The 12,891-nt window shown below is 45.6% G+C and overlaps 1 protein-coding gene across 1 annotated transcript in view; it reads right to left on the bottom strand.

Annotated features, from left to right (window-relative positions):
• Nucleotides 1–8,741, bottom strand: part of CST7 (cystatin F) — a 103,333-nt gene extending 94,592 nt beyond the window's left edge. Inside the window, exon 1 of the mRNA XM_069605027.1 lies at nucleotides 8,506–8,741. Within this exon, the coding sequence (XP_069461128.1) occupies nucleotides 8,506–8,575 (70 nt within the window). The 5' untranslated portion in view covers nucleotides 8,576–8,741. The remainder of the gene's footprint in view (nucleotides 1–8,505) is intronic.
• Nucleotides 8,742–12,891: the final 4,150 nt, after the last annotated feature.

Below are 12,891 nucleotides of genomic sequence, written 5' to 3'. Positions count from 1 at the left end.
AGCACTCCCTCAGCTGGAAAAAGCAGCTGAGGGAGTGCTCAGTGTTTCACTGGGCTGGCTCTTCGGCTCCTCCATAATGGGTGAGATGCCAGTGGGTGGACGCCCCCTCACCCATTATGGATGAGCCGGAAGGCTTGGACTGGCCTATGGGGCAATAGGGCGATGATCGTACCGAAAATGCAAAATGCTAGTGTAGGCCAGTAAAAATGGGCCACTTTTTTGGCCAATGTGGCCCAGTTTGAGGCGTTACTTCACTATGCAGCTAGTAGTTTTGACCATTGTTGCTGAATAAATATTCTTTAAATATCACCATTTGTTTAAATTTGAACAAAAAACAACCCCTTGGGTACTGTTCAAACAGTCTGTGACTAAACACTGAATATCCATTTGCAACTGCTGGCCATTTTTTCATTGGTGCCTAAGACCGTTTTGTGGCCCAGTCTGACCATGTGAGCTGCCCCCTCCCATTTTCTCCAATCTAAAAAAAAAAAACTTTTTTTTTTTTTTTTTACATTTCATGCTGGGCTCTGGCGCCCCCCCACACCCCCTGGGATGCGGCCGCGCCCCTCTGAAGAGCTCTGCAGTATGGGGTAGTCGACTGAGCAACCACGCAATCTTATTAGCATCCACAACTTCTTGCACTTCACATGCCTACTCAAATGCAGTTAACCAATCCATGATGTCATTCTTGTCATCATAGACACGACGCAGATATTTTGGAAACCTTGGGGGAGAGGAGGAGACTCGTTACCAGATCCTCTAGACCAGCCATTGGCAGAGTGTAGCCTAGCAGGCTCCAACTGGTGAGCCCTTTCCTTCCGTTCCTCTGCTGTCTCCAGTTCTAGCTTAGTCATGAGGAATTAAAGTGCCTTCTGCTCAGACAGCAGCTCTTGAATTCCAGCATGGCCTCAGCCTCAGAGCCAGCAAAAGAAGCATGGGACTCCAAATCATCCTAATCATCACCTGTCTCTTCGATAAAGGCAGCAAAAGTCCTGTCAGCATTGTAACTGGGAGTGGCCCCAGCACCTTCTGCACAATTATCGGAGGGACAAGCTGAGATCTGGCTTTCCTGCCATTCCATGATATTTTGGATCATTTCAGCTTTCGTGCCAGAGGCTGACAAGCCTATTTCAGAAAAGATCTTTCTAAGCGTTTCAGATTTGGAAGCACTCAATGTTATGTTTGCAATTGCTTCCATAACCACAACCTGTAACAGAAAGGGTTTGTTCGGCACCTATAGCCATTTCTTCATCAACAATCCCTAACTTATGTAGTCTAGCCCCACGAAGTGAGGAGCCTAGCGCTCAAAGTACTGTTGTGCATTAACGACACGCGGTCGTGTATAAGGCGAAAAGCGGGTTCTCTTCAGGGGGCTGCAGCTGCTCATGAAGGGGCTTGTGGCGATGAAGAATAAGTTCCTATTTCTAGAAAAGGATCAACCCATGCAGATAGAGCGCCTTTCGGTGTTTTGGAATAGCTGGGGAGTGCATGCTCTCCCATCCAAGGGGAGTATATTTTGAGGGACACTTGCGCGTAAAAATGAATGTATGTGTCAGGGGGCCAATAGTAAATTAGGAAAGTACTTACCGACCCTCGAAACAGTCCAGACCAAACTTTGACATTGTAGCCCACTTCACCTGTAGGTGTTAACCCATGCAGTTTCAGGATGCTCCGGCTCTCAGCGGATGAGGTACGGGCGATTGTCTGTGGCAGGACGTTTGCTTTTTCTCAGCCCTCGAAGGAAGAAGGATAGTTCCAGCGCAGCACGTCTCAGGACATGGTAGGTAAGAACTGCAGGCACTCTCAGTGATGGTCACCACAGTGGGGCGACAATAGGACTGCAAATTCTCACGGCGTGGCTCACTCTCGTAATTCTGAAACCAGAAAAGCAAGGACAACGAATTTGGGCAGGAGAGGGAAAAAGAACAAGCTAGCGATTCCCAGAGTCTCGAGTCTCAACTCGGGACAGCAGCGTTCCTGTGTGATACTTTGTGTTCGAGCTGGTCAGTCCACTGGATGGCCCAGGAACACTTCCGAAGAGGCTCTTTTTGATGATAAATAGGAGTAGCCGAGAATAGTTGTTCCCTCTTCTCCAAAGGGGCAAAGCGCCCTGGCAGGACTTCTTGGTACGATGAAGAAACAGGAGTCTGATGGTACAACAGCGGTGTCAAGGTGCCAAACCTTCCAAGCACATCACCGGCGGTTCCTCGAGTCTGCTTTCTTGTTAAGGATACTTGGCTGCTTACGAGGTTCGGTGTGAACCTCAGTAGATTGACCTGGAATGGATGCAGAGCCCCTTCTCTTATCCAAGATTCGGTCACGCTCAAATCTCAGATAGCCAATGGAAGATCTGCTCTCTTGCATGCACACCAGACGTGGGCCAATCATGGCCCACAGTGGTTCCAGTCATTCAGGCCTACCAGATATACTGGCACCAGTAGTGTGGATTGGGACCAGACAGTCCCAACCCTCTTCCTGGGCACTAGCACACGTGACATGCAGGACCGTGTGAAGGTTGCGGTTTCCGCGGGAGGCTGCATGCCCAAATAAGGAATACCCGGGTCTCTGGACCTGGGGGAAGGCAAAGGGACAAAAATGGCCAAAGGGCAGAACAAAAGACTTTGTGGCACGGCCATTTTCAGCACTGGCTACAGTCTTGGGCCAAACGCGGTAAATGCGGTATGGTGCAAAAAACAAAAAAAACCAAAGTAAAAATACTTTAAAAGTAAACTGCTGCTACCAGTTCGTACTAGGCATACTTGTACAAATACAAAATGTCCTTAGAGGGTGGGTAGGGCAATAAATTAAAAAAAGACTACCTATGCAAGGTACTTGGCACATAGATAAAAAGTTACCAAGAAATGGCAACATAGTCAAAGACTAAGGGAAACATATTTTCCCAGTAGTGACAGCTTGAAGGATGTGTCAGTTTCCCCATAACAAATGAGGGAAAGCCCAGAGGAGTGCAGCAGAAAGCTGTGCTTCACTGGAAAAAGTCAGTTTAGATACGCCAAACAAAAACAAAAAGTTTGGGGGTTTCACAAATAGAGGGAAGATTGCACCTAGGGGGAAATCTTTCCTAACACCCCCCACTACCTCCCACACCATATTAACTACTTGCAGGTAATTGCCTGTTTCTGCCACCACTTCACTCAAAATAATTCTTCCACTATGCAAGCTCCCTCACAGTCATGGTGACAAACAACATTTCTTTAAGACTGGATTATGAGGACAGTGCACACTTGCACCTCCACCTTCTCTTCTTTGCATAACTTCTAAGAACCGAATATCCTGCTGACCATCTCCTCCCACACCAATTCAAAGAAGATGATCACACATCTCCAGTTCTGTCCTCCCTTCACTGGTTACCAGTATTAAAGGTTATTGAATTAAAATCCCCTTGTAGCACCCAACATGCCTTCTTCAAAAATAGCTCCCCTTTCTTCCGATCTAAAGCTCATCCATATACTACTGTTAAAAATCTACGTTGTGCAACCAGAAACCTTCTAGCAACAACCTCCTTTAACAGGTCATGGTTGGTTGATGTGCCACAAGACTGTGGAACAGCCTACTATTAGGAATCAAGACATTATAGAGAACCTTTCCTTCCCACAGGTCATGAAGCCTACAGTTTATGAAGACCTGGCTCTTTCAGCAAGCCAGGATTTGTTATTTTTTTTTTAGCCATTTTTGTCACAGCACCGCACAATCACCTCTATGGTGAAATATCTCCTGTAGAAATCATAATAGACTACTACTAATAAAAATAATAAATAATATGTGGGTCTTAGATGAAAAACAAACCCAGAAAACAAGATGCTACGTTTGATTCACCTTAAATAAAGTCCAACATTTAATTTCTTCTGGGACTTGACTTCTGGAAATACTACATCTGCGATGGAAGTATTTGGTGAAGAGAAGATGCATTACACAAGAGGTTTGTTCTAACTGGAAATAACCACAATTACTCTAGAGCTGGTCATTCCTGATCCACCACCCCTACTTCTAATTTCAACACATGCTTCCTCACTTTGTGTAATATGTAGCCCAGTTTTCTAGGAACGAGCCCAGAAATGTAATAAAGTATTAATACACCCACAAAAGATCTGACACGGGTCCACAAAGGTTCCGGTAAATATACGAGGAGTTTCTCAGGTGTTGAGATCACCTAAAGTAATCCGAAAGTACCAGAAAGTCTCCAGAGAGACAGCTGGGAGAGGTTAAACGCAGTCTAGCCCAACACTAACTCACAGCGCCTTTCCTTGTTGCACTAATGGATATATATATATATATCCCCATCTCTTTCTTGTAGTCAAAGTCTGTCATCAGGGTACCAGACTTCATGGTCTTTCAGCAACAGCTTATTTTCAAGTCCGGTCTATTTTTCCCATGGGACTCCATCCGAGGGAAAATAATATGTAGTTTTAGAGGTAATTTTATCATGTGTTAAAGGACCTCTTTAAGCTTTTTCGGGAAAAGGTGTACATTTTCTGGGAAGGTTTTACATTAAAGAAGTGTAAACTGGGGTAATTCAATTACTTTTGAATAATGATTTTAAGCACACAGTGCTATTCACATATCTCCTTCTAGTATCATACACATGCCTTGGATTGCCAAATCAAATACCACTTGTGTGTTATACATATTTTGGTGGTTATTTTTTTTTTTAATAGACAAGTCTACATGAAATCTTTTTAGCGTGGTGGCATTAACATTTATAAGTAGAGAGATGTTGACATTTCCTTCAGAAAAACCCCTCTAACCTCTTCCTCCTCCCCAAACTCACACCAGCCCCTCATGTGGTTTTACAGCAAGCGTGTTGCTTCGTTTCTTTGTGACTAATGCTGCATGCCTATTTCTCCATGTGTCGCCTCACGCGGACAAATGTCGGCTTCATCAATGTACTTGATTTACAACACATCAACTGCGTCACAGTTACCTTTTCTCTTCTAAACACAAACAGAAATTTTGTTGCGTACTCAAAGAAAATACTGGACACTGTTTCTGTACCCTAACTGTTATAATCCTACAATTTATGAGCCCCTTTGGTGCAAAGGGGTACAAAATTCAGGTCATTGCAGATGTAGCCCTCATGTCACGAAATGTTCAAATTTACACCAACTCGTTTTGATTTTTTCAATGGAACAAAATAACATCCCAGGGCAGTGGCTAATTTACGCAAATAGCAACATTTTTTGCTTAACAGTAATCGTCATTATGCCAATTCAATCTCTTTCTCGTCACAGTACTTACTCTATGACGGTCATCCTCCTTCTGACAGATTCCTTTCCCAAAATTCAACTTCCCCCCCTTTGGCCCATCCCCCTCATAGTCGAGGGTATAAAGCACCTGGCCAGGGCCACAATCCTTCAAACTGAACCAACAGAACCAGGATGATCTTACTAAGGGGGAAAGAGACGAGTTGTCAGTAGTGTGACGAACAAGTGTAGGACTTGGGCTAACCAGAAAGTAATCAAAGTATTACCTCCACTTCCTCTCTTCCTTGTCCCAGTACTTACTCTATGAAGCATACCAAAGATCAGACGGGCACACATTTCAACCAAAAAGGAATGAGTTTACTTGAGCACTGAGCATGCATTGGCCATCCCAGGAGAAATCTTCCCCCTCTCTCGAGAAGAGACAATGATAACAACCTGAAAGTTGTAAAGAGCCAGGCGCTAAAGATAGTCCTGTAACCATCCAAACCCAGAGACGGGCAGAAATAACAGAACACCCAGCCGAAGGGCAAAGAAAGAGCAACTCCAGGCCAATTCCACCAGGAGAATCCAAGAGGAGGAACGAACAAGGCAGGGGCCCAACATTCCATGTAACAAAAAAAGGATAACTTTATTTATTTGCATACATACATAAATGAAGGGAAGCAAGCTAATTTGGTCACAAAGTAGCATACACAAGGTAATATAACAGATACACGGGGGCAGTGAGTGTCTTATAATAGAGAGAGTTTGAGTGGCATGATGACCGGGTTTGAGAAGGGATATATTGGACAGATACTGGGAACAATATGGTGGACCAACCTAGGACAAGTGTCAACGATTAGTCAGTCTAACCAGCTAATCATGAGGTGTGACCTCAAACTATTAAGTGATAGTGTGGTGAGGAAAAGAGGAAAGAGTCCGGTTAGCGGTGAGGGAAGGCGTAAGTAGTAAGGCTGGAGATGTGAGCCAATAGAATAGCTCAGATGCAAGGAGGTGGCCTTTCTATTTGCTTTTGAATGCAGCAATGTTGCCTGTGTTTCGAATTGTAGGAGGGGTGGGAGTTACAAGTAAGCAAAGCAATAAGAGTGAAGAAGCGAGAGGAAGCACGGGGTGGGCATTGTGCCAAAATATATAACCTAGCCCCCACTTGACAAAATTCATTCAGACTTTACAAAAACATTTATATCTAGATCTATAATCTTTTTGCAAACCTTTGTGTAGATTTGTCAAATGGCACCACATTTACAAGCCTTTACAATATTTTGGGACCCCCCCTCTAATTGTGCCCCCTCTTGACAGAATCCCATCCAACTTCGAAAAAACATTTATATCTACATCTATTATCAGTTTGCCAAATTAAGTGTAGATTCATCAAATGGCAACTCATTTATAAGCCTTTACAGTATTTTAGGCTATGGGTTTAGCAACTTAACCATAAACTACATGGCTGATACCGCCGGCCATGTAATATATATTTGTAGCCCCCCCCAAAATTCGATGAGTTTTTTTCTATAAAATTTCCATGGACAAAAACCCAGCAAGGCAAGGATCCATTAGGTTGCATGCTGGGTAACACAATGACGACATTAACGTGTACTTTCATTCTTCATTGTGTTTCTTTCCAGAGGCGATTTTTTAGTCTCACAATAATCCAGGAAACAGCAGGTTTATAACATTAGGTTTCCATTTAGGATGGGGAAAATAAAGCGGAGGATCCTATTCCCTTTCCTGAACTGTTGGTTTATTGTGTAATGTGTGCACATTTCAAGTGATCTCGCTAAAACAGTCTTCTTTTAGATAGTGTTTTTGCGCATTTACTCTCCTGCTACTTTTCTGCCATTACTTCACTACTAGCCCTGCCTACTCCAGTTACCTGACCTCTACCCACCCATCCCCACGCACTGCCTAAATGGAAACCCAGAAATGTCCTGTTTGGGCTGCTAGGTGGCGCTTAACCTATAAGGAGAGGGAGATGGAATATGTGTGGGTATTTAATTATTTGTCGACTCCTTCACTGCCCCTAGCTATGATTTCGCACACATTACCTGCCCCTCCTGACCCAAAACACATCCTCCGCGGATCTCTTTGTGCTAGCTCCATCAAGCAGTAACATCAAACGTTAGCTTGTCAGTCATCTTTCTAATGGCTTAAATGCAGCTCTAGAGTGCTATTGGCGTCATAAAAACGTCTCAAGGAAGTGTGCCTTCAGCGACTTGATTTATGCTGTTTCCATATACCGACGTCCTTTGATAAACAAGCAATGACAAAGCAACCAGTTTTTGCTTGATGTAGTAAAACGGGCATTTCTCGGGTGCTGCCATTATATGCCCAGTTAATCACATCATTGTCCAACTGTTCCGATCTTAAAAGGCAGGTAGAACCATTATATCAGTGCTTAGAAAATGTCTATTCCTATCTACACAAAAAACCAAACTGTTGGCTTTGGCAATTTTTGTTTATTCCATTTCCAGCGCTGCTGTGGAGTGTCTCCATTAAGGGCTTCAGCTAACCGAATGCACTGGTAAACCCAAAAAAAGTTGTTCACTCCGGCCTAATAAAGTTTGAAAATATCGGCTCAAAAGAACTACTCATTTTAATTTCTTGATTTTTTTTTTAAAGAAACTTAGTTGTCAGGCCATTTCTCAGAAAGACCACTGCCGCTTGCGACACATCCCTCCCACCACCTCGGAGGAAACCACACGCAGATTGCAAAGCGAGGCTCAATCGGTTCCATCTATCAGCACAAGCAGCCCCCAAACCACCAACTTGTAAGCGTCAACGCTATAAATAACACACGTAGCATTTTGACTTGCATCTTGACTCAGGCATGTAGAAAATGCGAGAATAGTATGCAAAGGCCTTTGGCATTATTATACAGCACTCTGCAGGTACAACAAATAACCATCCATGTTGTTCTCTCTTCCGCGGCGCTTGAGTAGCAACGGACAAAGCAGTGACAAGTTCCACGTGCCCCAGTCTCGAGCAAATCGCAGTCAAACTGCCCGCACCGACTGCACGAGATCAACGTGGCAAGGCGAACACACAAAACACAATGAAACAATGCATTAAGTTCAGGACATGAGAAACCTAGCGCAACCCCCCCCCCCCCCCCCCAAGCGCAGGTGCTGTCTATCACGCGTAAAAGGTGTGAACAGCGTGGGAAAAGTTAATGGAAAGAAGGACGGGTTTCAAGAGAAAACTGTCCGCAGCAAAGCCGTGGCCACACTTTACTGCGCCCAACATCAAACGGAAGAGCTCAGCCGTCAGGAGAACTGAAGCATCTTACCACTGGCGGCCCACGTCAAGCTCACGGCTGCTAGGAGGAGAACGATCGCGTGACGCCGCCCAAAGCCCATTGCTGTCAGTTGGCAGGAAGGAGAGATGGAGCAACGCCGCTGCTCCTCTCTGGATGGATGGTGAAGCCCGAAGAGGAAGGTCGGCTGTCAGTTTGCTAGCGACTTTGTTCGCTGGTGGGGGCCCACCCTTTTTTCTCAATCAGACTTGCCAAGTGTTCTGTGAAGAAGAGGCCAGGCACTCGCCTCCTCCCACAGTCCTAACACCCTGTACCACATCATCAATATCCGGCATGCTTATTTTGTATGTGGCAAACAACTGTAGTAGTGCACGCGCCATTCTAAAATAGAGCACCCCAGACCATGCATGCAAAAATGCCCAAATTCACGCTGGATCTTGTGATCCAGCTCCTGCCTTTTTTTTTCCAATGAGCAAATCCATGACTACAAATCCCAGCATACAACTGGAAAAAAACAGGCCTGCACTAGCAGCTCTGGAATGGACTAGGGCGCGTTGCTATGCTCTCGAATCTATGTACGCAGATCCCGGTTTAACGAGTAAAACGGGTTATGAAGGCAGGGTAGGAAACCATAATCTGTTTTTGAAGGTTTTTCTTTTATAATAGACAATCCCGTTTTGTTTTATTCAAAAAATCTTCGGAAAGGATATGCTGTTCTTTTTCCTCTTGCAAAAATATGAGTTCCAAAATATTGCCTTAAGGCATAGGGCAATCGAGTCGCCACAGGGACCCATGTCCACACAGCAACGTGTTCCTATTCTTGAGCTACCATTTAACAAATGAATTATGGTAGTTGAACTTTTGGTTCCAATGTAACCTTTTGGATATAAGTAACGACGAGCAGTAGTTAGCACAGGAAACCGAGGGCTTTATTCACAAAATGGACGTGCAGTCCCGACGATCGAGATGTGCTCCCTGCCTATTTCGTCATAGATTCGCATTGGTAAAATGTTTATGACGCAGGAGATTGTATGGGCTTCGGAGAAGACTAGAGCTCCCCGCCCTTGTATTCACCCTTTCTTATCTACTTAAAGGTCCTGTGTGCTTAACTGATGAAGCTAGCAAAGTACATGTGTACAATGGAGATTCCAGATCACACGCATCCCTTTGCCCTGCGGGAAGACGTGCCAGTCCTGTTTTTGTTCTATGATCTTATTTTCATTTCAAAATACCTTTATGAAAACTACAAGTCCCAGAATTCCAAGAAAAGACTGGACTGGATGTTCTTCTCGTGCAAGGTAAGGGAAACTTGAGAGCTCTGTGATTCCAGTGAAAGAAATCAAGTTATGGGAACTTCTCATCTAATGAGATCAGGCCTTTTCGACCGAATGCACATCGGGTTATGGGGCTTTCAGTTTCTCTAATCTATTCCCCATTATTACTATGGACCTACAAGTCCGAACATCGGATGTGCCCTTTAATGTGTGGCACTTGGATTCAGTGGACCACCAATAAACCATTAGCTCTTTAGTGGACTTTGTCACAAAGCAATTATGCACCAACTACAATGACGCGACTCTTTCGGGCCAGGCAGCCATTAGGATTGCTGTAAGGATAACACAGACCGTATTCTTGCCGTCTGTTTTGGGCAATGCTGTAGGGCCTACCAAAGCGAGGCAGGGTAACTGCTGGTGCCAGTGGCGTAACACAAAATGTGGGGGCCCCCCTGCGAGCCATGCTGAGGGGGCCCCCCAACTCGGCAACAAATCACGGGTTGTGCCACACTCTGGGCCGGCCTAGACTGTCACGCTTGCATAATACGCATGAACGTGCTGCTGAAGGGGTATGCCGCACACTGCACTAGGAAAAAGATATAAATATGTGTTTTAATGCAATATACAGCACACTTTCTGAGATAAATTGGCTATAAAGCCAGAGTGTTTGCAATTGTTTTGTAGGGTAACACAATCCAATACATGCAAGTCACCAACGTGCACAGGAACATTAATGCTTCCAACTGGCTGCACAATGTAGACCAGTGTAAACACGTAATAACATTATAGTACAGAATGCCAGGCCACATTTAGACATACCTAGACTGTTTTCAGCAAAATGCCAGTCAAAGCAATAACACTCATCAAGAAGAGAGCACACAATAAAGCATGTGTCTCCATGGCCTCGAACAACACGGCCAAACTCTTTAAAATCTGCAAGGAACTGGTCAATCCTGTTGTGGTCTATACCTCTTCTGTTCCCTCCCATGCCCTCTGTACAGCTCTGGCCTCTCATTTCTCTGCTAAATCTCAGGACATCTTGTCCTCTATGTCCTCTTCCTCTCTCGGCCCATTTTGGCCATCTCTTCTCTCCTCCTCCTTTTTCCTCTTTCTCTCTGACAACACCTGACGAGGTTTCTAGACAAGTCCGATCTATGAAAGTGTCGTCCAAACAGGTGCTCCGCTGCTCCTCCAGAACAATCAAAGCCCATATTGACACCCTCGCTCCAGCCTTGGCCGATTTCTGTAATCACTCGTTCGCCACTGCAATGTTCCCCTCTCCCTTTGAGCACTCCCTTGTGCACCCACTCCTCAAGAAGCAGTCTGCTGATCCTACCTGCTGGAAAACTATCGCTCAATCTCCACCCTTCCTGAGCAAACTCTTGGAAAAGCTTGCCATCTCCCATCTTACTCTCCACACTGAATCTGTTGGTTGTCTCCATGACCATCAGTCTGGCTTCAGAGCTGCCAGAGGCATGGAAACTGCTCTACTTAACACCTGTGCTGCTCTCTAACCTTGATTCCAGCATTCCTTCTATTCTCATCCTTCATCTTTCCTCTGCTTTCGACAGGGTCAACATCGCCATCCTGATCAATCGACTCTGTGAGAACCTGGGCATCACAGATCAGACCCTAGAGTGACTGACCTACTTCCACTTGGACCGCCACTCCGCTCCCAGGTCAATCGTGGGCCCATTCTCTCCGCCACCTCTCTCTACCTGTGGCATTCCCCAGGGCTCTATCCTCTCACGCTGGTTTTTCAACCTCTACTTGGCCACTTTGGCCTCCCTGATCTCTACCTTATCCTCTAACTTTCAGTGTTGTGCAGAGGACTCAGCTTTCCTTCAGGCTCCCCTCATCCTCCTCTCCTCTCTTGCTCATTCCTGACTGTCTATCCACGATTCAGGATTGGTGCGCCTCCAACAATCTCTGCCTTATTGCCAGTAAGACAGAGATCCTTCTCATTGGGACCCTTGCCACTGTGTTTCCTCTCTCACTATAGCAGACCACCTTGGGCCCTCTTCCTTTGCCTTCCTGCGAGGCAAAAAACCTTGGTGTCATCTTCAACGCCACACTCTCTTTCTCTCCTAACATCTCGGACATCACCAAGAAGTCCCACTACCAGCTGCTCCTCCTCAAAGGGACTCTTCCCTTTCTCACTCTCCACCAGAAGCTCACTGTCTCTAAGCTGGACTATTGCAACAGCCACTTTCTCAATCTGTCTTCCTCTAGTCTCCGTCATCTGCAAATAATCCAGAACAGGACTGCAAGACTTAGCCTTGGCCTCAAGCCCTGGGATTGTATTTCTCCAGCCCTGAAATCTCTCGACTGGCTGCAAGGATCAAGTTCAAGAACCTTTGCATTTGCCCACAAGGCTTTCTGGGGCCAGTGCCAACACTAAATCCAATGCTCTCTTCCAAAATACCTTCTTTCTCTAACCCTTCACTCAGCTACCTCCAACTCTCTAAGGCTTAGACATTTCTCCAGGCAGAGAGTGGGGGTAGACCTCTCTCCTCTGCTGGTGCCTCCCACTGGAATGGCCTCCCTGCCCCTCTCAAACTTGAGGCGGACAACCTGAAGTTTCGGAAGCAGCTAAAAGCTTTCCTCTTCTCTGCTGCTTTCGCTCTCTCCCCCCCTGCTGACCTACCTGACCTACCTGTCTGCTGTACTGACTGGCTGCTTGGCTACCCTCAGTCTCTCTGAGTCCAGGCTCTTTCTTGATTGGTCACCCTTGCACTGCCTCCGGGCCTACCATGCACTTAGGGGCTGTAACTGTAACCCTGCAGTCCATTGTTCTCCTTGCACAACCAATAGCTGCTCTGCCCTGGCTGCACTTACTGAGAGCATTGCTGCCCTGTTTTCCCCTCCCCTCTCACTTGCACTTCCCTGCTCCCTTTTCCCTTGCACTTCTCGTTCTCACAATGACACAAGGCCTAGTGAGATCGTTTGTCTTGTCCTCCCTCTATCATCCCTCCCTTGTGTACACTTGTGTACAGGCGCATTATAAATGACTTTAATCACATCATATCATTTTATCACAGATGCCCAGAAAAATATACAATGCTGCAGTAAGAAATGGCTAGACTGGCAGCACCCAAATGCCAATCTAGCCAGGTAATTAAAGTTAGCAGGACTACTTTATCAG

Source organism: Ambystoma mexicanum, chromosome 4p (genome assembly GCF_040938575.1).
Source record: "Ambystoma mexicanum isolate Mex_15411 chromosome 4p, UKY_AmexF1_1, whole genome shotgun sequence".
NCBI classification, from domain to species: domain Eukaryota; kingdom Metazoa; phylum Chordata; class Amphibia; order Caudata; family Ambystomatidae; genus Ambystoma; species Ambystoma mexicanum.
Note: the sequence above shows the minus strand (reverse complement) of the source record. Positions and strands in the feature narration are given on the sequence as shown.